The sequence below is a fragment of the Heteronotia binoei genome, chromosome 21, assembly GCF_032191835.1.
Source record: "Heteronotia binoei isolate CCM8104 ecotype False Entrance Well chromosome 21, APGP_CSIRO_Hbin_v1, whole genome shotgun sequence".
In the NCBI taxonomy this organism is placed as follows: domain Eukaryota; kingdom Metazoa; phylum Chordata; class Lepidosauria; order Squamata; family Gekkonidae; genus Heteronotia; species Heteronotia binoei.
The window spans coordinates 168,802,052-168,829,743 of record NC_083243.1 but is presented as its reverse complement, the minus strand read 5'-3'; the positions used below and the strand labels follow the sequence as shown (position 1 = coordinate 168,829,743).

Genomic DNA, 27,692 nt, shown 5'->3' with positions numbered 1-27,692 from the left:
AGAGCCTTGATGACTAGAGAGAAAAGACAGCATTGCAGAAGCTTCAAAACCAGGAGAGAATGAATGGTAGAACATTTCAGCCCTCTGGAACATGCTATTGCTGATTTAAAAGTAACCAATTCCCAGCAAGAGAACTTTTTCAAAGGGAGATTCCAGCATAAAACTCCTCAGTAAAAGTCAATAAAGTCTCGAAAACTTATTTAGAATAAAAAAAAAACTTTCTAGTCTTCAAGGCACAACAGGACTGTTTTGTGTTTTTGTTTTTTTATGGCACCAGCCTAATTCAACTACCTTGCTGGAAAAGCCAAGAGAAGGAAATTAAGGGGATAGGCGATCTTCTGTTAAACAGATGGTATAAGAAGCTAATGTAAGATGTAGCAAGTGGGAAGATGCTAAAAAGTGTTAAAAGATAGGATAGAAACTTGAGATTGATGTAAAGCATGACATCAGCCTTAGAAGCAGAAAGTTGCTTAGGCTTTCCCATTAGTTCCTCTGAATCTCAAGTTCTTGGCATTTCAGAGCTTGCACTGAACAGAAAATTGATAGCAGGTTATAAAAAACACATCTATCTGTTTTAGATGACACACAATGTTTTGGCTTCGGCCTTGTCAGATGGCTGCAGGGTGCGGTCACACTCACCATTAAATCCATCTGCAATGCGCCTCTATTATAATCTGCACAACCAATTTTCCAATCAGACAACAGCCAGGCTCCCGTTTTATCCCATGTGGGTCCCATCGCTGGTCGATCAGAGTGCTCTACCTGACGTCGTTTCATGATATGTCAATCTGCATTAGCGCAGGCGCAGTGATGCCCGCTATCTGCAGTGCATCGCTTTTAAATGGGTCGGATCACTAACAGTTTTGCTAGTCTGTTGGCACTACTTTTCCAGCACGAGCACTACGTGTGCAGAAAAAACCCCAGGAATTCAAATCAGTTCACATCTAATTCACATCTACTTTCAAAAGTGAGTTTTGTTTCCGGACATGGGGCGGGTAAACGATTTATCGAGCCAACATTCGCTCGCTCATTAACTGGCGCAGTGATATCACTTGCAGGGGGCTTTGGGAGGAAGCGGTGGTGCGCTTCCGACGAGTCGCCAACAATGGAGCGTTCAAACAGAGAAATTCCGCTCAGAAACTGTCAGAAGAATTTTGTTTCTGATTTAAAGCAGTATCAAATTAGTCCGCGCCCCAGTCGTCTCAACACGGGACTCGAACGAGCTAACCACCATTCGCAGATGCTGACGTTTGGACAACCGCTTAAAATTCGACATGCTTCCAGACTCCACTCGTGCCCGTAGCGGGATTTTATGAACGTCTGACCTCACCCGCAGTGTGGATTAAAAATGCATTAAGTGAATTTCTCTGTGTCTTGAGGTAATATAATGTACAGAAGTGTTGTGGGAAGCTTTATTTGACTGCTGTTCAGTTGCATGTTTTTATTTGACTAGTCTACCAATATATAATGACACACGTGCTGCTTTCAGCACAAGCTATAGAAAAGTTACAGGCCTCTCCAGGTAGGCTTATGTGGTTGCTGGGTGTGGTAACTCTTTCCTGATAAATGCTCACCAATGCTAAGTTTATTTATTTATATATATATATATATATATATATATATATATATATATATATAGTGAATTTGGTAAGTGGTGACAGCTTCAGGCAAATATTGTGGATTCTAGCATTCCCTGGTGTATGCCTCCTTTTTTTAATTTTAATTTTTTATTGAAATATAGTTAAAGATTTACATAAATGCATGTCACTAGTGCGAGATAAGATACAGAAAAGACAGTTCTAAAATTACGAATGTCCTCTTACTGCTTGTCTGATCTAAAATGTTGAACACTGAGAGTGATTACAGACTGCCGGCTTGGGGTGGCATGAAGCCCCAAAGAGAGCCGGTGGGGAAAGGGGCTTACTGGAAGCCTCCAATGTGAGAAAAAGACCCCTAATTTCAGAACATCTTAGTCACCCGTTTGGTTGCCACGGTACCTGGAGACTCAACTCTCACACATCTGCCAGGAGAATGTGGGTTTTGTCTACCAGAATGTAAGGGACTTATGTGAGTACTAAAAGCCACAATGCTGCAGCAGTACTCAGTATCTCTGGAAGAGTTCTAACCAGGAGGACAGATGGGTTTCCAGCTGCTCCATGTGTGCACCATCTCGGCTGTTGCAGCAGAAGAAGTTGCGCCATCAGGAACTGTCCAGGCAAGCAGATTCCAGCCTTGACCATAGAATCCATATTGGTAGGCTAACATCACCAGCAACTATCTTCCTGCAGTGCCAGACTCCATTACAGCGAAGCAGGAGGCTCAAGTACTCAACAGATGTCACCTGTGCATAAGGCAATCAAGCTTATCTTAGGTGTGGATCCTGTCAGACTGCCTAAGGCTTTGTCCAGAGGAACCCAAGAAAAGGATGGTGCCAGTAGAAGAGCGAAGAAGAGGAAGAACATCTTCATCTAGAGCCAAGCTTCTTTGTATAGATCGGGTGTTACCTTAGGTAGCAATTTGGCCATCTATTGTCACCTTTTAGATAAGTTTTGATAGCCTTTTAATCACTTCCACCCCAATAATTTCACCCATTCTTTCCCTTAATGGTCATCCTGGAGCCTCCCCCTTTGGCCCATTGTTACCTGGAAATCCAATCAGGTAACCGGGGCCAGGTCTGCTCATTGGCCAGATATGGGCATCCAATCAGGTACCCCCAATAAACTAGCCATTGGCTACCACACAAGTCCAGTCCTTATGGTCATTGCGGAACCTCCCCTTTTTCTGAGGTCATGTACCAGCTGTCCACTTGTCATTCACCCTGTACCTCTTACCCCCTCAGGGCTCAAGGTCGTCCTTATAACCACAGTCCCAACTCCCCACAGGTGTGCATCTAGCAGTACCCCATTCCTGCTGTTTAGATACATCCCCAATTCTTGGCCAGTTGAGGGTCCCCTCCCTCATAGTCCTCGTTTGTCACCATTGGAGCCTTCCTTGAAGACTACAATTGGTAATTATCACCCTGTTTGTCCATCCTTATGTTACCTCTATGCATTTCTCTCTATTTTTATTAGGACTGTATGTGTGTTGTATGTATCCATTACCTTGTATGTATGTTCTATAATTTCTGTAATAAATTTTTAATTGTTTTACGTAATTAGTGTCTTTGGTAAATTTAGCAATAATTTCTGGAAGTGGAATCCTGTATACATAGATTCTAGGTCCTTTTAAGCCAAAGGTGCCCACCTGTCAATTCCCCAACCTCTTTTGAGGGCATTTTAGTTTACACCAGATGGCACGCAGCATGCCCCTGGAACAGGGGTGGTCTGCGTGCGCTCTGGCGGACTTTCCAGAGCGCTCATGCGCCTCCTGGCCACTTCCCAGGCGCTTCCCGGCTGTCCAGATGGCTGGGAAGCATCTCAAAGCCACCTTGGAATTTAGGCACCACTTTGTAAGTAGCCCCGTGGCACAGAGTGTTAAAGCTGCAGTACTGCAGTCCTAAGTGCTGTTCACAACCTGAGTTTGATCCCTGGTGGAAGCTGGGTTTTCAGAAAGCCGGCTCGAGGTTGACTCAGCCTTCCATCCTTCCAAGGTCAGTAAAATGAGTACCCAGCTTGCTGGGGGAAAGTGTAGATGACTGGGGAAGACAATGGCAAACCACCCCGTAAAAAGTCTGCCGTGAAAGCAACGTCACCCCAGAGTTGGAAACAATTGGTGCTTGCACAGGGGACCTTTCCTTTCCCTTGTAAATTGTGCCTTTCCTAAGCAGCTTTGACCTGACCCCCAGGCGAGCTGCGGTCGGGATGGGGATGGGAGGCAGATGTGCATGTGTGGATGTGCATTTTTGGTCCGCCTGCCTCCTGTCCCCAAGACAGCTTAAATCGCCCATCTGTATTCACCCTAACAGTCTCATCTGAGAGAATTAACTGGTTTTGGATATCTACTGCTACCAACATTGACAGAACGTATCTGGGATTCAGATTCACCACCTTTTAGACATTCCTTATACTTTGTTTCAGCTTGGCTAGGAAAAGTAACAACAAGCTGTCCCCTTGAGGGTAGCTAAATATCTTTCTACTACTAATGTATTTATCAAAGATCCTGGGTGCTTTTGGAGCATATCCTTAAGATTATAATAATTATGTTAAGATATCTAAGACTCAGAAGATGGCCACAGAGTAATACTGCTGTGTTTTTCCCCTCTCTGTATCTGCCCACCTGGATCTGTATTCCTGAATGCATTGGTGTCCTGTCTTGGCCTGAGACCAAGGCAAGAAAGAACAAGAACTGTCTGCTGTATTCTCTTTGTTTGCTGCACTTTTCAGGATTGGAGACTCTTGCCTAAGGGACAGAATGTTATGCAATTTGAAGGGGGGTGGAGTTGGTTTGTTTCTTTGGCTTAGCCTTAGAGTATGTTTAGACAAGAGATGAACCCTTTGGGTTACTTCCAGATCCTTAAAAAAAAAGGAATGGCCTCACCTCTTGCTTGCCCTCTTTCCCTTCAGAGCCCTGTTCTGCGTTTCATTCATGGTCACAACATTCTGCTTTACGGATTTTGGAAATTTGCTTATGTTTATGTGATGTTTTTGTCATTATCTGTGAATCTAAATTTCCTTTCCTCTTCTTTTTATCTCATGTGGTTCAGCTATATGTGGTTTTATGATCTGTGGTAAAAAGGAGCATACCCACAGCATATGCTATTTAGAAGCCTTGGAAATAAGTAAAAAAAGGATAGTGCCCCAAATTTCTTGGACTAGTATTTTTCCCTTCCCTCCCCCAATGTTACTTGGTATGAAGAACATTGTTGACCGATTAGTTCTCATCCTGGCTAAGGGGCTACTTGCAAGATGGCTTTCAAGGGAATTTAAACCAATTCCTTTTGTGAAGTGGAACCCTGACTTTTTACGTCTTCAGACTGATTCTGACTGAGGTTGTTTCCCAGAGTAGGGGAGAAGTGAATGAAGTGATTCCATTATAAGATATGGTCCCAAAGATGGTTTAAGAAAAAGAGAGAAACAGCCTCAGTTCCTTACTAACATTTCATTTTCTGCTTATTTGTGCCAGAGGTTTCCTCCACCCAGTGTTGTTTGGCATGTTTTGAACTACTGGCAACCGCCCTATGAGCCAGTCTGCACTGTAAAGAGGGAATCATATGCTTTAAGCATAGCAGGAGTGGGAGCAGCATGAGGCTGTTGTGTGCCAAGTTCTTCTTGCTTAAGAGCTATTTGTCCAGTCAGCCTCCATGTAGGGAGAAATGCCTATCCCCAACTAAGCAATCTGTGGTTCATCTCTTTTGGTGGCATGCCATAGGTTTATTGAAACAATGTTAGATCATTTAATTTGCATTCCCAGAACTGGGGAGCCAGCAGGGTTGGGGAACCAGCACCTATGACTATTACTGCTTAGTGGAATAGCCTATATTTTAAGTGTTGTATCTATGTGCAACGTTAAGGCTTGTAGCTGTACTCTCCTGCTTTCCTCAAATGCTTATACAGCCACTACAGGAACCCTGTTGTTTGGATTTTCCAGCTCTCACAGGTTCCTAACAGCTGTGTTGAACTGTATAGCGCACCTATATGACAAAGTTTGGATATGCAGGTGGTACAACATGGATTTTGGTCCCGCTGGTGAACCTCATGGGCACTGTGTGACCTAGAGTGTTGAACTGGATGGGACATTGGATGGGAGCATGAATTCTCTTATGTTCTTGTAGAAGAGTCCCTGGTTCAAATCTCATTGCAGACATGAATTCAGTGGACCCTGAAAAACTAGAGTGAGTCTGTCACAAGAATGAGGCTACTTTTTTCTCTTAACCCTTCTCTCCTCCCTCCACTCCTAACTGAGTTTAGGAAGTCTTTTGATTTTAGGAAATCACAATTTGTTGAGACCTCTGAATTTGGGTGCCTCGGTATATTTGGGTTTATTTCTTGCTCACATGCTAAGATTCTAAATGAAAATGAGAATTATGGATTAGAATTCTGGTTTGTGGGCAAGAGAGAAATTCCAGTTTGTTAAAGTGTGGAACTTGGATATCACAACAGATTGTTCCAAAACCAGCTCTGCATAGGAGGGAAGGAGTAAACAAACTCAGTAATCATTGTTACCATGAATAACAGTTTTTCAGTCCAGTTTAGGTAGTGACTTCCACTTGACATTACCACTTTATTGCAAAATCGCCATTTAATCAACATTATCTACATTTGATAAATATGTCTTAGTTCAGATAAAAACAACTATTATTATTATTATTATTTGTAGTAGTAGTAGTATTGTGTAGCATTGTGTCAGGAGATCTGAAGATTGTCTGGCAGTCTTAAGTTCTAAGTCTTTTGTTGTGAGCTAGACTTATTTTTGGACTGAGGTAACTCTGAAAGAGCTGTGACTGACCTAAGGTCACCCAGCTTACTTCATGTGGAAGAGTGGGGAATCAAACCCAACTCTCCAGATTAGAGTCTGCCATTCTTAACCACTACACCAAACCAGCTCTCATATCTAGCTCAGATATCATGAACAAGCTGGAATTATGTAGACTGGATTAATAGTTAGGCCTCTGAAAATACAGATGGAAGTTTTCTACTAAATTTAATTTGTTGTATTATTCCTATACTGGTACCTTAATAAATTGAAATTTGTTTATATCCCAGTAGCTGGGATTGTTAATGTTGAAAAAAATTTCAATCACTGTGAAATAAATACATTAGTTTAAAGTACGTACATTTGGACACCTGAAAAAATTGGAATTAGTAGAAGACGACTTCCATTTTCAGCCTTGACACCCTGTATGAAGAGGCTGGAGTGCACATGTCTGACAACTAGGCTTGTGTCCATAATCAAAAGACATTTGAACTTGCCATGTGCATGAGAATGCATGCAGCCCTTTGCAGAACAGATCTTCAGAATCTATTTTCCTGAGAACATCTGCACCTTCCTTTGGATATAGTAGCTAAGGAATCACTTATATGTGGAAGTGAATAAAAAGATCCTGAAGAAGAAAAATATGTTGACTACCTCCAACGAATGTTGCTGTTTTGCCATTGATTCTGTCATTCACTTATTAGAATTAATACATTATAGTTATGAAAGAACTAATCGTGAAGGTATTTCCCTCACCCCTCAAGGGGATAGGCTGATGGTCAAAATTCTTGCATTGAGCTGAGGCTCAGAACCATCCCGACCTAAAGTGTTAGGATGATCTCTGGGCTGGTTCCGCCAAGGCAAAGAAACCATCTGTGGAACAGCATGGACCTCTCAAATAAAGGTAAATAACCCTTTTTTTTACTCCCTGGTATTTTTGATAAGGTTAGAAGGATCATTTTCTTTTAACAAAAAAGTTTCTATTTCTTAAAGAGTAAGGAAATGAGTGTCAGCGCTTCATAATTTGAAACAGCTGGTACTCTTTCTTTTAATAGCACCCAGTTCAGGGCAAAACATTTGCATTCTGTCCCAATCCAAACTTGCTGGCATCCATGCCTTGCAACGTCTACAGCTGTCAAATAGACACAATACTCTATTGTAATAAGCAGCCCTGGAAAAAATCAGTTTGGTCAGGTCTGACCATGAATCCAATTTGTGCGATCTGTTTCATAGCGTGCAGTATGCTTGTCCAGTGAACCCAGTGTTCCCCTTCTCTCTCCTGCGCCACATGCATACATACACACAAATTATATTTTGCACCATCCGCTAAACTTCTAATTTGTGAGACTAAACCTCCTTGTATCAGCTGTGAAAAGCCTTTAGACCTAGCAAAGGGGATATAGTGTAACTGTGCTCTGAATCACTGTTCACTTAAATCTGGGTCTCTTAAATACATATATATAGTAAGAAGCTCATAACATTTCCCATTGCGCTGTGCAGCATAAGGTGGTGGAATCCTGAGGTAATAGAATTAATGGTATAAGGATCTGTAGGTATTTCCCAGCCTGGCAACCTAAAAGTGGTACTATTTCAGGCTAGAGGACAAAGAAACCAAGGATCCTTTGGTCAGTCTTGTCCAAAGACACATGTCCAGATAATTTCTGAATGTATGATATCCCATCTCCATCCATTTTCAAGAGACTCCAAGGATTGTCCTAGAGACAATCTTCATTTTCATATGCATTTTCAGCATGTAAAAAAATTAGGAAGACAACATAGCTAGATCATAGATCACATAGTGTCTGTATGCAGAAAATCCAAAACTCAAGTTTTTAACATCACTCCTTCAAAGGATTTTAGGCAGCTAGGCAGGAAAGGACTTCTGAGGCCCCGGAGTTCTGCTTCCACCGAAAGCAGATGCTACTGGGTTAGACACACCAGCATCTCAGGCATTGTAAGACTTTTTTGTATGCCTGAGTTGCCTTTGGCCTAAAACTGTAAAGGGGAGAAGTACAAGCTGGCTATTGCTGCAAGGTCCACTTTGGGTAGTTTCTAAAATTTCCTACATATAAGGGAAGAAAACAAGCATCTGGTAATTTCCTTGATTGCTCATCCTTTAGGAGCCATTAATCTTCCTACTGGCAGCATGTGAGTCATGGCAAACACAGGGTTATCTTTGTTCGCAGTATAAGAGCTGTGCAGGATTGGAAAGGAGCGCAGTCCTGGAGTCTAGTGGGGTGTTCCTCTGCTATTTCCTGTGGGCTGTAGGTCTGAAGCCACCCTTTATGTTACTTACTCAAGCGTGGGAATGAAAGATCATTGGCTTCATGTTTTTTATCTATTATCTTAGAAGTTGCTCTTCTGTATGGGTTCGAGCATGTTATGGTTCCAAACATAACATACAAAGAATCCAGATGGCAATGTTTTATGGACATGATTTTTTTTAAAAGGAGAAATTGTCTAATTTTCACCCTCTTGATTTTTCAGTGGGAAAGAATGTTTTCTGCTGACTTCAGTTTTCCCCTTTCTGTGCCAGCATTTTGTAGGAACACCCAGTGCATGCCTGATTTTATTGACCAGGCACATTTCACATTTGTTAGGATGATTTTTTTTTTCTTTTGAACTTGTGGAGCTTTGGGTACATAAAAATGCAAATTGCACTTAAGACTGAGTCAATTTGTTCATTGACTCAATGCGTCATGACTCAATGCGTCTAGATGTTGTGGTTAATGTTTCTTTTAGAGTTTTCAGGTGCAGATGGCATGGCTAGAGAGAAAATTTGCTCCTTGTTCTGTGACAAATGCACCCCCCCCCCTTTATATAGTGCAGAGAGAATTTTTTAAATGTGGTGTTTTCTCCGAAGTGTGGGAAGTGTTCTGAGAATGCAGTCACTTCTTTTCTGACCTTGAGTAAACCTCTCCCACAATGGTGAGAATTGTGATAAAGCAGCTGTTAATTGATATTTTCCCTTCAAGTCTGTGTATTTTATTAAAGTTATTTTTCTGTGCAAAGTAATAATACTTTTCCTTGGCAATGAATGCTTTATGAGTGGTACATATCAGATTAACAGCCATCTGGAAAGTAAGCTAATTTCTGTATTTATGCCAAAGTACTTGTTAAAACCTTCATGTTTTTTACTTTCCAAGTTTTTCTGTTTGCTTTTGAAACTGAATGTAAAATCATCTCAGGAACAACTATGTTTACTTCTTTGAGTTCTTTTTAACACTGTCATTTATTAGTTTCAGCTTTTTACTCAAGCATCTTTTTAGTGTACACTTCTACCCGTTTGGATTTTGGGAGGGGGGGGGTTGTCTCTTTTTCCCATATTCTTGAATTATGTCAAGTTCTGCTGTATTTTCCATTTAGAATTCTCTTGATTTAGCTATGACACAACATTTTTGTAATAATATTTTGAGTGAAAATTAGAAAAAGAACTCATTTGCACTGGTTAGCCTGCAGCCTGAAGCTCTGATATGTGTTAAGAAAAAAAATCTCACCCGTTGAGTGGGTGACTGACAGGAGATGTATACCAATGCCAGAAAAATAAGATATTTCTGTGAGGATCAGCAAGAACATAACCAGATGTTCTGCTTGAGATAGATTTAAAAAAAAAAAATAGTTTCTGGATGAAAAAACTCCAACATACTTTGAGAAAACTAGATGTATTTTTTTTAAATAATGATTTCTATTTCCATCCAAAACTTAAAGTATATAATTAGATAGGGGGTGTGGAATGTTGATTTAGGAGACTTTCCCATGTAATGGAAAGGAAGACCTTAAGACTGACTTGTAAAAGAGGAGTGGGATTGGAGCTCAGTTTCATCACATTAGTAGTTGCACTTAGTCTTTGTTCTTTATGTGGCAACAGTATTTGCTGCAACAAATATTTCCATTACATATTTAGTCAGGACTTTTAAAATTTTTTAGCAAGAACACACAGGAGCGTCAGGGATTGTGGCCTAATATGCAAATGAGTTCCTCCTGGGCCTTTTATTTATTTTAAAAAAGCCTTATGTGAAACAATGGAGATACCAGGGGGTGTGGCCTAATATGCAAATGAATTCTTCTGGGACATTTTCTGAAAGAAAAAGCCCTGTGTTCAGTACAGCAAATGCTATGTATTAGATATGTTCCAGGAAGCCAAATTTATTTGTAGCTTTCCAGTGTGTATTCTTTGCATGTTTCCATGTGTCTTCAGATATGTATATCCTATTACCAGCTGTGGCCCTTATTCTGGACACAGTGATCCATTTTACTGTCACCTTCATATTACATTACCAGAGTATGCTGCGTGTGAGACTGCCCGTGAAGACTGTTCAGAAACTTCAGTCCCAGAATTGATCAGCAAAATTGTTCATGTGTGGTAGGTTACAGTTACAGGTAGCATATCATATATGCATTTAAAGATCTTTACTGTCTGACTGTTCTCTTCTGTTTTCTGTAGCCTAAAATCAATGTACTTGAAGGACCATTGGAAAAATAAAACTCCAGTTCACCATGATTTTCAAATGCAGGCGCCTGGGCAAATTGGTAGCCTCCCCACAAATAGGTTTCCAAACTGAGGTTTAGAATCCCAGTTTGTGAAGAGGAAACAAATGTCTGTCTGTCCAGTTAGTTGCATGCAGACATCACAACAAACTGGAATTCTATCAGGAAGTCTTCAGTTTCAGTGTGCAAGCATGACTACAAACAGCATTTGGACACAGGTTTGTTGTGACATATGAATAAAGTCATAGCCTGTCCAAATACTGTGAGAAAATGAGTATATTTATTTATATTAGACATTAACATCCCACTCCCCAGCTCCTCAGAGCTCCAGTTGCATTATATACATACACATCAACAAGTATATGATAAAACAATAAAACAACTATCAAACAGAGCTGCTTACATTAACAGCCTAAAATAAAAATAATTCAGAATCTTTCCAGAATGGAATATGTTTTCAAGATCTTTGCAAAAACTGCAAACCATTCCAGAGAGTCAGGTTAAAAACTGAAAAGTCCTGTATTGGGGCTGGGAAAGTTGGCATACTCATAAGAGTGGGCACAGCAGACAGTAGCTGTAGCAAGAGGGTAACCAGGGCAGAGCTTCACATCATACTGGAAAAAAAAATAAGGAAAATGTAGTAATTCTTTAATTCATTTCTAGTGTCAGCCCTTGCAAATGGAACTGTACTCATGGGTGATTGTATGTATGATTCTGGTTGTTTCCAGACATGTTCTAGGGAAAGCAGCTGGCGCAAATGTATCTTAAGAGAGTGAGACTGACTCTGCTTGTAAAAATAATAATAATAATAATTGTATTTTTACTTTCAGCAGCTGAACAAATATTTCATTGGGGGAGCCCTTGAAGGAAGTTACTTTAGTTGCTGACCTAGTTTCTTTTTTTGTACCAAGCTGTGTACTGCCTGCTCTATAATGGTGGCTGAAATAGGAAATCCCAGGCCACTGGAGTATCTAGTATGTTGATTCTTCTGGAACCCAGGAATTCAGAACTCATGTGTTTGTCCCATCAACCACCTGCTCCTGCAGTCATGTACAAAGCATAGACGTGGGCATGCTGTTTCTCAGCAGCCTTGAAAGTATGTAACTTTCAAGGTGTGTATGCATGGAAGTGTGTATATCTGGATAATTTCCATTTAAAAATTGCAAAGTCACAAGGGGCCACATCAGGAGTTCATAATGGAGGCTTTCAAGGAAATATTTTAATCTCAGAGTGTTTGTGTGTGTATGGTATTACAGTGATTTCCGTTTTCCGATATATTTCTTCTGCTGCATTTAGAGCTGTATTCAATTTCAGTACATATTATCATGTCAGTGTGCTAGGGTTGCCAGCTTCCAGGTGGGGCCTGGAGATCTCCTGCTTTTACAACTGATCTCCAGCTGGCAGAGATCAGCTCCCTTGGATAAAATGGCTGCTTTGAAAGGTGGACTCTATGGCATTGTACCATGCTGAGACCCCTCCCCTCCCTAAACTCTACCCTCTCCCAGATCCACACCCAAGGTATTTTCCAGCACTGACCTGGCAACCCTACCTGTTTACCATGGCAATTTGGGATTACTGGGTGTTTCACAATTTAGTGAAAACGCAGCCTGTCGAGAATGACCATTGTGGGTATAAAAATGAGGGTGGGTGGGTGGAGAACTTCAAGATATTATTCACATTTATATTTGTTCAGCTTGTGATTTATATTCTCATATGCATACCCAGCTTTGTACTTGAACAGTGGTTTCCTGCTGTAGAAGTATGAGTGCTACCTCATTTTAAAAATAAATTTACACAATGGTGAAACAAGGTCACTATGAAGAACAAGTTATAAAATCTCAAAGCTGCTTTGCTTCCTTGCCAAAGTCTGCTAACTTGCTGCAGGTTTCATTCCTAGAGCTGTCTTTAGAGCTCAAGCCAAAAAGCCATTATAAACATGAAGATCGGTGATGATTTTTAGCGTCAAAGTGGTTGCGGTATCATTTGTTGTATATGTATTGTGTCAATTCATTTCACATGGTACAGAAAAGAGGTGTGCAGAGTGCAGGGAAGACATCTCTGTAAAAATACTACAAACAGGTACCTTGTGAAACTTCCAGTCATGTCTTTAAAATGGACTTGCAAATATTCATCAAATATTACAGCTGCAAACTCATTTCCAGATTTGGTGAGAAGGTCCCAGGCCTATTTTATATGAACAACTGTTGTGTGTGTTTGTATTGTTCAAGTTTTCATTGTGAGCACAGCTGCTTTATCTTGCATAATATGAAAAAATATTATTACATATGTGGAACTGAGAAATTACTGTGGCTTGAATATTACAGTGTGTAATATCAGATTCACAGCAATTTTTACTTGCATTAGTGGATTTTTAGTTTGCAGCATGTGGTTTAACCTTATCAGTGACCATGTAGATGATGATTTGTACTGTCCTCAAAGGATGAGTGAAGTAAAGAATATAAAGTTGTATCAGTCCTGTTCAGTGCAACCATCTTTAAAATTCATGTGGCTGATACTCTAAACCATATGTTTCATTTCCTCGAATGCCACTTAATGGAGGATTGTGATTCTGAATATAGTTGCTTTCCTGTTTATATGAGGGTTCTTCTTTACATCATGCTTGAATTAATGGCCCATAAAGTGGGCTGGAGGTCTTCATCTGGATATTACAAATTGCCCATCTCTGTATCATATATGTTGTGAATAAATGTAGATATACAGATTGTAGTGTGCCAGTCTATCATATGACAGAGATAAATGATAGACAGGCAGGCAGGCAGACAGACAGACAGACAGACAGCATCAAACTCAACAAAGTATTGAAATGTGTTGTAAATGGTATAAAAATCTGGGTACTCAGAGATGAACAGAGAGGTTCTAGTGTTGCTCCTCGCCTGTGTTTAGTCTATGGCTGTTTCTGACAAAGACTCATAATTGTCAAAGCATTAGGAATAAAGCAAAGGGGCCTGATCCTTTTTATAACAGCAGTGTAACCAATGTCTTAAGTCACCTTCTGTCCACCATAAGAGATGACGAAACAGTTTCTAAACATATTATCTAAAGCAATCTTGCAAATAGGTCCACAGTGGTGGCTAGCCCATAATAGTTTTGAACAGGGCTTTTTTTGAGCAAGAACACACAGGAATGCAGTTCCAGCTGGCTTGTTGTCAAATGAGTTTATGATGGGCGTTTCCTACAAAAAAAGCCCCGTGTGAAACAATGGTGACATCAGGGGGTGTGGCCAAATGTGCAAATAAGTTCCTGCTGAGCTTTTTCTACAAAAAAAGCCCTAGTGTTGAATATCTCTAATGTACACTAATACAGATAATTTTAGCCATGTCTATTGAGAATTTCCTGTCTGATTGCCTGGAAGTACTCCCACGGGTGAATATTGAGTGGCAGATTACAAGCTTGCGGCAGTAAAACTGCGGAGTGGGGGTTTTCCCCCTGTCCTTTTCATGCAGATCTGTGTTTCTGAAATGTAGTTGTGAGACTGATTACACTATTTAGAGTCTGTTCCCTGCCCCACCTTAATTTGTCCATTGAGTTTCTTCTTCCAGATTTCTTGAGTAAGTTTCCCTGGGTAATCTCTGTGTGAGCCCCTATTAGAATGAATAGGCATTGAGTGCCCTAGTTCTGTTCTGTCAAATGGACATTCACAGGGTTGAGCTTTCTTATGTGGGGCCTAATCACAACCACAGGAAAGCTGCTGCCCGGATTTCCAGTTGAAAAAAAAATCCCATGCAAAAAATACAAACTGTGGCAGTGCTGAACTACTCACTGGTTTAGATTAGTCCCCACTGTCAAGTCCCTGCCAGAAGGGACCAGATGCTGATGCTATGGTATGTTTCATGCAAGCCTGGAAAAATCAGTAAAATGCTGTCCCTGTGGAATGGAGTGGGGTGGGGGGACTTGTACAAAGAATCTAGGAGAGAATTTTCCAGTGGAGTTGCCTTTTATACAGTTCTTTAAGATACAAGTTCTCAGGACTGTAGCTAGAATGGGAGGAAGCTGTTAAAAGGGGAGAAGTGGCCTCTGGAATTTTTCAGCCCACCCCACCAAATATTCAGCTTTAATTTCTAAAAAGTACTTTTGCTCTTCTCCATGTAGAAATATATGGAACAGCGTGCACACAAGAGGCTATCTACTTTCTCAGGGGGAGAACTATACATTACTGTAATGAAAGTCTTGTTTTCAGTCCTGCCAGTCCTGACTTAACATGAATGTGGAGATGTGGGGTAGTGTTCATATGGAAGAACTGGCAGCTATGACGGCTATTGAATTGTTCTCTTTGTTTCTCCTCTGCAAGTATACCCCCCCCCACACACACACAAGAGACTCCTTCCTTCAAGCTGGGCTTGCTTCTTGTGGGGGAGCCCATCAAGAAAGGGGGGAAAAACCAACCCAAAGGAAGGGAATCAGGGAAGTACAAATGGGTTGGTGATGAGATAACTCCCCTTCCTCCCAGCTGCAAATGTCCCCTCCTAATATTATGAATCAAAGAACCAGTATGTCATGAGTCAGCCCTCTATAATATTCAAATACATACAAAAGCACTGGGATAATTGGTAAATACCTGGCACTTTAAAGCTAATTAACATAATGTTTAGTTTGATTACAATGATGTAGATGTAGTTTGGTGTAGTGGTTCAGTGTATGGACTCTTATCTGGGAGAACCGGATTTGATTCACCATTCCTCCACTTGCAGCTGCTTGATTTGCCTTGGGTCAGCTCTCGTAGGAGTTGTCATTGAAAGGGCAGCTGCTGTAAGAGCTCTCTCAGCCCCGCCTACCTCTCAGGGTGTCTGTTGTGGCAGGGAGGGAAGGTAAAGGAGATTGGGACTGCTCTGAGACTCTGAGATTCAGAGTATAGGGCGGGATATAAATCCAGTATCATCATCATCACCATCATCAAAACTGTATTTTAAACCTACTTGCCTAAGATGTTGGGTTTGCATTGACTCACAATAGATCCTGCAGTATGACTTGAACCCTTCCTCCCCCCAGATCTGTCTGGTGCAGCCATATGAACAGTTCATATATTGAGCACATTAAACTGAACTGCTTTAAAGGAAAAGTGTTCATCACGAGTTGAATAATTTACTTGAGTATTGCCAGTGGCCTAATTACAATGCAAATAGTTGCCTAGAAAGTAAAAGAACAGAGGGACACTTCAGCTGTCTTGTCTTTAATTTTTTTTGTGTGGAGCATGTCAGCTCCAAGGGTTTTTTTTGTTTTTTTTTTAAACTCTCTGGACAAGATGATGCTGTCACTGATTCACAGTTGTTAAATTTGCATACAAAACTGCCATCATTATGAATGGTGTACATGTGTTCAAATATACATGTTTCTTTGTGATAAACAGGACCTGGAGCTATGAGCTCTGCTGTGCTCATCACATTGAAACTCAGCCTTTTAAATGCCCTTCAGCTGAAATGGGCCCTTGTTTTTCCAAAAGATACTTGCACTTTAACTTTTGAATTATGAAGATAACCATCCTGTTCCCCAAAGTTCCTTCCCAAATGTCCTTTCCTGTATAGTTAGAAAAAGGTCTTTTTGATTGCAGCAGCCCAGATTTGGAACGCTCTCCCTTTGGATTCTTGTTTATGACCAGATTTGTTTCCCTCTGCTGTCCAGTAAACATTTTTTTGGTTCTTTTAGGCTTCTTGTTGAACTGATTTATCCTCCCTCTCCCTGTATTCTGGTTTTGATTATACTCTACTTGGTTGTCATTGTTGCTGCTTTGTTGTTACTTTTAGTTCACCTTTAACTGTTTGCATTTTATTCTTGTTTGTTTGGTTCATTGAATTGTTTTTTCTAATATTGTGATTTTAATGTGTGTCCCCCCTCCCCCGTGGGAACAAGTTTGTGGTTGAGGAGGCATAATAGAAATGTTTAAAATTAGTAAATGCCAAAGCAAACTCCAGTTCTTTGCACTTAAATATGTCAGTTAATGTTTATGCACATTTTAGCTAATGATAAATGAAAAATAGTTTGCCAGACTACACGTACGAATTAGTTTCCTATCTATGTAGCCATTCATGAAGTGGCTCTACAGACCATATACATTATTTTTCAACATTGAACATTATATTCTTAGCCCAGCATATCCTTGTCTTGTGGTTTTTATAGATCACTGCTTCTAGCTGCAGGTATGCTTTGTTCTCTGCCCACATTGCAATTCAGCATTTTAATGCTCAAGTTTGCTTTCAGTTTTAATTGGTTTTCATATGATTACACTGTGTAATTATAGGGCGTAGACTTTAAATTAAAAATCATTAAAATTGTGTCTCAGGGTAACTGAAATACCTTAGCTGAACTAATGCATCTGTGCTTTTGTACTGCTTTGTGCCCTGTAATATGATGAGTGAGGCTTTTTGTCCGGAAGTACACATGGTAGTATAAGGCTGAGGTTAAAATTCAAACTGGCTTCTGTACTGTAAAATCAATCCGTGCATTTTCATTCACATTTTGAAATGAATTGTCTAAAAGGCATTTAGAATTGATAGCAGTTATGGACACTGGTAGAAAAGCAATCAGCTAAACCTTAAAAACATTACCAAAAACACAGTACATACATTCATCTAGATGAAGTTTTCCAAATAGACAGTATGATTGAATTGTTACTTCTTGTTTGTTAATTAAACTAATGATGTGTAATTATTTAGGGCTAGTTCATGTTGATTTGCATTGTGGGTTTTTCATACAGTGACATCCAGGTGTAAACCAAGATGTACATGCTGTCATGAGAACTGGGCACATGTATTTGGGTCCCATAATTGTGTTCTTTCTATTCCTTTTTTTTGTGGTAGATAGATTTCATAAGAAGGATCTGCTTATATTGGAACTTGCATACTTCTCAGTGGTCACTAAAAAGTAGATCTGGGTTGGGGAATGGTGCCACAGGTCTAAGGCTTGCTCCTCTCTGACTTGAACTGAATTCAAGTCCAGTAGCACCTTAAAGACCAAATAAAATTTCCCAGGGTATAAGCTTTTGTGAGTCAAATATGGTTTTATCAGATACAAAGAGAATGAATAGATGAAGTGAGATTTGATTGATGAAATCTCATACCCTGGAAAAGTTTGTTGGTCTTTAAGCTGCTACTGGACATAAATTTTATTCTACTACTACAGCTACCAATCTTAAAATTATCTTCTTTTACATGTGTAACCTCTTCTGCAAGACCAAGCATGAATCTAAGTATACTGCAAATTAGTATAGAAATAGTGATCACACCAAAGTCCTCCTGTAGTGTTGCAGTGGAAGTGTGAACGTTCCTGCTCGTTCTATATTAGTTGCATTGCAGATCAAGATATTGGTTTATCAGTGGCAGTTCTATATTCTTGCTTCAACTCTTTGCTCATTGTTTTTTCTAATACTGTGATTTTAATGCCCTACCCCCCCCCTCCGGTCCAAGAAAGGTTTATTTAAGGTATGAGCATTCCTTTGCACATGACATAGCTGTGGAGTTTGAATACTAGTAGGAGTTGGGAAGGAAACCAACAGCTCAGCAGCCTCCAGCATAGCCCATTTATTTGTAAGAATCCTATGTACTCAGAAGTTCATTTGTTTAGGGCTTTCTTCCTGCAGTCAGGAACTCTGTTTTTTTCCAGAATTCCGAGGTGCATGGAGGGCTTGTGATACATGAACATCCTTCCAGTGAATGCACACATGTTGAGGAGCAGAGCTTGCCCCTTCATTGCCCTGTCCTGCTCTGCATTTTTGCTTCTGACTCATTCAGTCTCCACAGATATATAGTGTAAAATGGCTACTCCTAGACCTCAGAAGTAGGATGCACACACCCAGTATGGAGAAAGATCTAATTCCTAAGACAATTTTCTCAGCGAATTAGGAATTAGGTCTTGGTCTGCATTCAGCCACTGTGGCTCACTGCTGAACTAAGCATAAATGGTAAAATACGCCAAAGAAGAACTACTAGAAGATATTGGATTTATATCCCGCCCTCCACTCCGAAGAGTCTCAGAGCGGCTCACAATCTCCTTTACCTTCCTCCCCCACAACAGACACCCTGTGAGGTGGGTGGGGCTGGAGAGGGCTCTCCCAGCAGCTGCCCTTTCAAGGACAACCTCTGCCAGAGCTATGGCTGACCCAAGGCCATTCCAGCAGGTGCAACTACTAAGCATAGGGTTGCCAGTCTCCAGGTGGGGCCTGGAGATCTCCTGCTTTTACAACTGATCTCCAGGTGGCAGAGATCAGCTCCCCTGGAGAAAATGGCTGCTTTGAAGGGTGGACTCTATGGCATTGTACCATGCTGAGGCCTTTCCCCTCCCCAAACCCCACCCTCTCCAGGAACCGCCCCCAAAGTCTCCAGGTATTTTCTAACACAGACCTAGCAACTAAGTAAGCAGCATATTTTCTTTCTCTTTGAGTCTGTGCCCTCTTGTGGATCAGCAGAGAGTAACACTCAAGTTCCTGTATTGTTTGTAGCTGTTAGGCATGTGGAATCAGGAGGAGCCTAAAGTTTCACTTTCTTGGACAATGTACTGAGCTATGTGATGGTAATCTATAAAATGCCTTATAATTTTCTAGAACATAATAGGCCATTTCATTCTGTCAAATGCCTTATCCTACATCTCTAGACATAATATCTGCCATTCATTGTGTGGAATTTGGAAGAAGAATTCAATATACGGTTTCCCTTGGAGTTACAGAAATACAGAGGATGATGTGTATGTAAAGCTGGAATCAGGCCCCTCCTTTCACAGAAGCCCTTTAGATCCTATTGCCTTTTAAACAGGAGAAGTGAGTGAGGGTCCCTTCCCCCCACCTCTCCATCTGCGGCTGTTTTTCCATCAGCCCCTCTCTTTCATAGAAGATTCATTTAAGGGGAAAGTTCACCATTTAAAAAAAGATCTGGGAATTCGAGATTTGTATTGTTTTTTTCCTTTGTATTTGTAATCTGAGAATTAGAAGAGAAAAGTGAAAAGAATTTGTCAGAGCGCTGTATTTTAAAATAAGGGGAGTCATAGTGTGAAAAAGTATCAGTGAGTGGACTCTTATTTTCAGTTTTTCTGCATTTGTTGCCTCAAGCTGCCCAAACTTAGTACTTTGATTAAGAGGAGCAAGAGAGATAACTGATGGCATTGCTGTAATCCAAATCCACTCTGAGCCCACAGGAGAAAGTAGGATATACTGAACAAAGTAAATAAATCTGTCTCCAGACATCCAGAAGTAACATATAGCCACATGTAAGATCTGCTACAGATATTTTAGGCTAAAGCTCATTCACCAGTGTTATTGCCCTGCTATTAAAGAAAAGGGTATTGTGAATTTATCCTTCATTCCTCTACTTGTGCAGGAACAGTGGAAAAAAGACATATCTATGAGCAAGGCAATATTCGTCATTTACAAGTTTTGTAATTAGCATTACCTTCTCAGCAGAGAAAAGCACAGTGTCCATAAATGTTGTGCTCCTACTGTATAAAGCTATCCCTGTTTTGCTTTCCATTCCCTTTGCCAGTTCGGCATGTTTGGGCCTATTTAGACGTTTTCAGAATCGCAATACTGTACTATCTAATAATGGTGTGTTCTGTGGTTTTGCTCTGCTCTGCTCTGATGGAGGATTTCGGTGGTAGTTGAAAGTGCTGTCAAGTCACAGCTGATATATGAAAGTCCCTTGGGGTTTTCAAGGCAAGAGATGTTCAGAGGTGGTTTGCCGTTGCCTGTCTTCACATCATGATCCTGGTATTTCTTAGGGGTCTCCCATCCAAAACCAACCCTGCTTAGCTTCTGAGATCAGGCTATCCTGGGCTATCCAGGTAGGATATACCTTAAGAACTTTATGGTGCTGGGCAGCCCAATCCAGAGATAAGGGGCGGGCAGCCACGGCGTAGTTGCCGTGCCACTAGTAGACTTCCTGAGGACTTTGGCACACTGGAGCGTGAGGAGGGGAAAGGCCTAGCTTGCCGTGAAGGAGACAGTCGCCATGGCAATGCCACTGGCAGAGGCACAGAAGGGAGGCGGAGGCAGCCGGAGGGGAAGCCCAGCCCCACCCCACCCCATTAACCAGTCCTGGCGCATGTGCCGCGGCTCATGACAGTCAGGGATGGGGAGAGGCAGCCCCAGAGAGGCTGATAGCCATCCCCAACCCGCCCCCAAACAGAGAACGGAGCCAATGATGGGCAGACCATCACAGGCAAAGGAGAGATGGCCCACCAACATGGAGAGGGAACAGGAGTGAGGCTGGGCATGCACGCAAGAGAAGCCTGGCTTGGTGGCGAGGTGGGGGTGAGACAGGCCTGCACGGGACCACCTCACACCCTCCCGCTGTCAGAGACCCTGCCAATGTCAGGCAGACAAGCAGGAAGTACCAAGTGCAGGAGTTCGCTGTCATAGACAGCGGCTGGAATGTGTGTCTGGGAGTGAGCAGCCCAGCAGCAGACACCCCCCACCCTGTGCTGCCCTGACACCTCCTGCCATGTGCACGGAACACCTCCCCCGGGGCTGCAGAACTCAGAGTGCAAGTGCATCAGCCACAGAACTCTGAGTCCACTTCATCAGCCTCCCCCCACAGTGCCCTGCACACAACAGCCCTGTGGAGTTGGGTAGGCTGTCAGCCCATGCAGGCTGAGGGGCGGCACTGCCCTCCCCTGTCCAGCCACATGGGGGGCAGCGTGGCAGCTCATAGACATCCCCCCCCAAAACCAAGTCTGCCCACCCTCCCAGGCATTCCCTTGGAGAGGCCACTGATGGGGGGGGGCAGGGGGTTGCCCAGGGAACGTGCAGCAGATGCCAAGCAAGAGAGACAACAGAGGGCACAGCTCAGACTTTATTTTTCCGGAAAAGAATGCAGCAGTCTCCCTGGTGTGTGCTGGGCAGTCTCACCATGGGCAAGGCTCCATTCCGAGCGGCGGGCAGAAACAGCTGAGGGAGTGGGGGGGCGGTGGAGTGGCACACGTGGAAGCCTCTGTGTTGGAGTCCCACCTGCAAAACTGAGATAGAGATCAAGAGCACCTGCAGGGGCGGTGACTGGAAGAGCGGGCTGCGTTTCAGCCGGGTGCTCTCTTAAAGGGACAGTCTCTGACCTTCCTCCCTGCAACGGGGCAGCTGCCACACACACACACACCGTGCCCTGCCAGGGGTTGGGAACGCAGCAGAGGGCAGACCAAGGGAAGGGAGCAGGCTGCAGCACAGGGGAGCGGGGTCAGCAAATGCCCCCTGCCGGAGCCCACTGCCTGGCTTAAGTGCCAGAGATGCTCGCACACCGAGCGATTGAGAGCAAGAGGAGGGGGAGGCCGGGGGGAGGGACAGTGGAACTTACCCAGTCATGGGCAACAGTCCTCGCATGCAGAGCCTCCGGAAGCCAGGAATCTGTGGAGACCTGAAAACAAGAGCAGTTAGCCCCAGGGGAGAGACCTCTCTCTCACCCTCGCAAGTCAAAGATATTGTCAAAGCAACCGCGAGGTGCAAAATCAGTCACCAATGTGCTTGCCTGCCCTTCACTTTAAGTCTGTATGGCCGGGAGCTCGCCCGCAGAACTTCCCGCCACGTGCTCCTCTCCCTAACAACTGAGTTGTGCAAGGCCAGAGCGGAAGTATTTCTAGGAGGGGAGACTGTGGTTAGGTGCTGGGGAGGGGGCTCATCAGCCCGAGGCACGAGGGGATTGGCGAGGCAATCATGCCGCTCCCTAAGGGGTTTGTGAGTTTCCACAGCGGTGGAGGCGACCTTTGTTTTTGGTTTCAACGAGTGCCTATGGGGCACACCGCCGTTTTTGCAGGCATAAAGTTGCGCCTCTCAGGGGTGGGGGGGGATGTCATGGGCCAAACTGCTCAGGAAGCCACCTAAGCCTGGCCGTGCCCCCAACTTCGCCCCCTCCTCTGCCTGAACGCTGCATTCCGCCTCACTTCTACCTGCACTCAGGCGCTGCCCTCGGACGGAGGGGCATCCCCCTGCCCATGAAACTCCCCTCCGCTGGGGTGGCGCCGGTCATACGTCGGCACAAACTCTTCCTGCGCCCACGTACCAGCTTGTCTGCTCCCAAAAGACTCCCCCCCCCCCGATTGCGCTCTTAATGACTTAGCAGGAGGCTTATCAAAGATAGCTCAAGTATTGTTTTGTTATGGCATTTAGTTTCTCCAAAATGTTACTTATGTTAACTTTTCATCTTAGTTGCTTTCATTTACTCTAACAGAGCAAATATGGGTCGTACCCTCAAAATCACTGGGCATTTTAAAGCACTGTAACTATCAATAAACCCAGATTTATTCTGTAGATTAGTCTGTATGACAGAGATTCCTTTATTGGGGACCTTTGGAATGAAAATAATAAATAGGTAGTCATGTAAAATGGCTCAGGTGTCAAGACATAGGGTACTTTTGGAAAGACTTAAGCTGCAGGGTTATAAACTCAGTAAATCATATCTGAGACTTCCTCTTCACAAATGTATAGCTTTGGTGCTAAGGGTCCCTCTCTGTGTGCAGTAACTATTCAGTTAGTAGCTGAGTTTGCAACTGAAGTCATAATTGTGTTACATATAGGCAGTATCTACTATAGTCTGTTAGGTAAACATATATATGGTAAATAAATGGACTTGAGTTTTTAATATATTAGTCCTTTCTAATCCTGGGGGAAAATTTAGACTGAACAGAAAATGGCAGTGGAGAGGGGAAAGGGAAGACGATGAGATAGCTAGTCCTGCCTCTTCCATTAGCATAGGTCTGCTGACAGAAGAGGGAAGAGAGAGCAGTTTTGTCCATATGGATCCTGCAGTCTTGGGTATAAACTTTCCTGTGGTTGGAGACAGCTGCTGGGGGTAAGGAAACACGAGAAATGTATGTAATCCTTCCATCTGTGGATCTCTGGATCCAACCCATAATAAAGTCGGTGAGAACAGACAGAGACAAAACATTGCCCTCGGCACAAGACGTGATCGTTTTCTATCAACAGAGATTTGGGCTACATCCCTTTTTATATCGTGAGTATTGGGATGTTCTGCTGCATGAATGTGTTCCACATGGTACAGAGTTATCTTTTTTTGGATCTGAAATGCCTGTTTTCTTCTCTTAACAGAAAATTTCAGCACAGAAGTTGGTCTCTTAGAGCTGATTGGGGATCCCCCGCCAGACCAGATAACCAAAATATATGGCCCTGACAACAGCCCTGGCTATGTGTTTGGACTGGATGCCAACACTGGCCAAGTGGCCCGTTACCATCTCCCCAGCCCATTTTACAGAGACTTTTCACTCCTCTTCCACATTCAGCCCACGTCGGACAAAGCTGGGGTGCTTTTTGCCATCACAGATGCTTCCCAGTCGATCATCTATGTTGGTGTGAAACTTTCAGAGGTTAAAGATGGGAAGCAGCAGATAATCTTCTACTACACAGAGCCTGGCTCTCAGGACTCCTATGCTGCTGCCACATTCACGGTGCCTTCCCTTGTCAATCAGTGGACTCGCTTTGCCATCAGTGTCGAGGAGGAAGAAGTGGTTCTCTACATGGACTGTGAGGCATTTGAGCGGGTCCGTTTTGAGCGTTCACCTGATGAGATGGAGCTGGAAGAAGGCTCTGGGCTTTTTGTGGCCCAAGCTGGCGGGTCTGATCCAGACAAATATCAGGTGAGCACTGCTGAACCCAAGAGATTTTCTAAAGTAATGCAGTAAATGGATGAATTTTCACTGTAAACAGCAAAACAAAAAACATTATGCAGCTGTTCTGGAGTCAGAGCAACAAGAAAATGGGGACAAATAACAAAATGACCATTGATGTGGCTTGCAACTGTGCAGAGTTGGCACTTGGCAATGTTCTCCTTAGTGTTATATTTAGGCTGCTGCCTCCTTTATTTTTTTTTTTTGTTAATGTACACAGTTATTGTCGGTGAGGATGTGGACTCCACAGGGATTCACAGATTCAGGGTACAGGAATAGTGGGTATCATTCTATGACTCTAATTACTGTAGGTCTCTTGGGCATGAATGGGGAGAGTGGTTGCGCATGTAGACAAGTAGTGACTATCAGCTATTCTGAGACAAGAAACTCCTCATCTGCTTAATCTGTGGTTGATTTGCTGTTTAGGAACTAATCAGAACAAATTTGGGTCCAATACGGGCTATTAACTTGTGTGTGTTTCCTTATATACTCATCTAGTAGTAGTACAGTATAGAAAAGTGTGTGGAGTGTGCTACCATGAGCAACTAGTCATTTCCCATCTTGTGCTGTTCCAGCAGATCACTCTCTACACTGGGTATGAAGTAGCTCAGCAGTGCTGCAAAATATAGAACAGTTCATACAGTTGAGATACCCATAGTTTAATTCATTTTAAAATGTTTAATCTGATGTGTATGTTAATTACATATATGCGTCCCATGTGCAGTGGGGATATTGTGAAATTCCCTTTTTAAAATTATTTGGTATTGTGAGGAGCCAGCCAAAGGGTATTGCCAGTGCTTTTGCTTGACGATGGTAGCTTTCTGTGTTGCACCTTTGGAGGCTCTTTTTCTTTGTAGATACTTTTGAAAATTAATCTAAATCCTCATTCCATGGTATCATCCAAAGTAAAAAATGAAGTGGAAGTAATTCACATTTTTCATCGGCAAGTTCATTTCGAGACACTGGCATAATTTGTCAGTCTAGTGACCCCTGTGATTGAGATTGGGCCTCCCCACTGAGATCAAACCCACTGCTGCATTCTTCTTTTGTGGGGCTCAGGAGATGCGAAAATATTCTGGTGCTGATACCTTCTGACACTGTGGGCTGTTTCTCTATCCATGTTTTGTTAAAATAAGCCTTTAACTTATTGGGGGTAAGGTTGCCTACTGGCTGAGATGTTTATCAGTATATATACATACAAATTCTGCAGCTAGCAGAGACCTATGCAGAAGAGGGAATAGTTAGCATTATTAGCAGGTGACTAAATTAGTATTGCAAGGTCTGATGGGACACAAAGAAGGCTTGTGGGGATATAGCTGTGGCAGGGAGGTATATTTCCTGAGCAGTGATTATATAGGTATGATATAAAGCTGAAAAACAGAAAAGAGTAGCTAGCAACCATAAGCCAGCTTTGAAATGTGTGTTAACACTGGCTTGCTTCAAAGAACTGACAGCAAACTTTGTTTTGTCCCATCTGCTGATTAGTCAGATAGCAGCTCAACATCTTATGATGTCCAAGAAATATTGCCTGTGGGTGTTAAGGCAGATTCCAGATGGAGAAACATTCAACATAACAACAAGTAGTGATTTTTACTTAGGGTCATGACAATGATTAAAGTCACCAGAGTCGCAAATTGGGCCTGGATGGAAAATACAAGCGACGTCTTGATCCTCTTTCTACTGCACACAAGTTTTTGTATATTGGATTTAAAAGATGATGATTCATTTTACTGTTGAGGGATGTATTATTGAATGTTTATCCCTTGAGACATCTGACTGAAGGGGGGTTATTTGCAAATTGTGGAGCTGGCGCAGTTTTTAGACTGTATGTTACAGGATTGTTTATTTTTTTGTTTCTTGATCCTTTGCTGCACCTGCAGTGGCTGTATTCAGCAAACTGCAGTTCTGATCTACATGTAGAGTGCAAGATTTGGTTTGAAGCTGTTTAATTTAATTTAATTTAATTTTTTTATTTGTACCCCACCCTATCCCACAAGTGGGCTCAAGGCGGCTTACAGCAGTAAAAACAAACATCAGAATTAAAACATCATAAAACAGTTTCAGTAGTCAGAACAGCATATTCAGAAGAGACAGACACTATTTCAGGCATAAGCGGCAAATATGTACCAGCACGTATGGCCAATGACTGTCAGCTCTATATAAGCACCATGAGTGTAAAATGGTGCGGGGAAGTGAAGTTTCTAAATGATGCGTTAGCCATAAAAGGGTTGACATTGCAGTTCCTTTGCCAAGTTCTCCCCTGTGGACACATGCCAAACGAAGTGCCTAGTTAGTCTGGAATTAGGCAAAAAGTACATTGGTCAGCTTATAGGAACAGTCACTGGCACTGCTCAGTCTAATCAAAGCATCTCATATAGGAATGGCTAAGGCTGCTTTTAATTCTAGAAGAGGAGTTTTGGTTCAGCATTATTGTTGATGGTGCAGGGATGACTTGCATCCTGATCCTAAGTATTTAGTTTAGAGACCCACTTCCTATTGTAGCAATCCCAGGGTAACCTGTTCTGTGATATGCCCTGAGTCACAGTCATTAGTACCATGTCCTCCAGCAGTGCTGAAGAGCACATTCAGAACTAAAAACAAAAAAGTTAAGGAAATCTGAATATAAGGGTCTAATATTTCTGTGAATGAACTTGAAGCATAAATATTACCAAATATACAAAAATATACATGTATTTATTACAAATTCAATAAAAACAAATATTGGCTCAAGTAATAGCTTCAATTCAACTACACTATTAATCACAATAATACAATCATTTCTTAAACTTCCCTTGAATAATGTTTCAATTATATACCTTGATATATACCAAGGGTACACTTCCCTTGAATAATGTTTCAATTATATACCTTTATCTTCTTGTTCAGAATTTTTTTTGGAATGCAGTCTGTAGCCAGTAATAATGTAATTACATTGTATCTGACCATGGCAGCAAGCTATCTAGAATGAGACCAATTTATTTCTCTGCCTTAGGTCACAGATAATGATTATAAAACATTTTCACCTTGGTCTAATTTTAAGAAATGGCTGTATTATTGTAATGCCTGGAGCCATTGCATTTGGTGAGGGTCCATAATGGTCTATCTTTTGTAGAATTTTATTTTCTAAGGACACTTTTCTGGGAGTAAGTCCCCTTGAATAACATGGGACATCCATATGCATAGATTTGCTTGAATTGTACCTTTAATTTTTGGCAGGCAAAAGAGCTCAGACAATTGTACTACTTTTG

The 27,692-nt window shown here is 42.1% G+C and overlaps 1 protein-coding gene across 1 annotated transcript in view; it reads left to right on the top strand.

Moving 5' to 3' along the window:
- Window positions 1–27,692, top strand: part of COL18A1 (collagen type XVIII alpha 1 chain) — a 123,792-nt gene that overhangs the window by 14,461 nt on the left and 81,639 nt on the right. Inside the window, 1 exon segment of the mRNA XM_060261233.1 lies at window positions 23,870–24,414. Within this exon segment, the coding sequence (XP_060117216.1) occupies window positions 23,870–24,414 (545 nt within the window).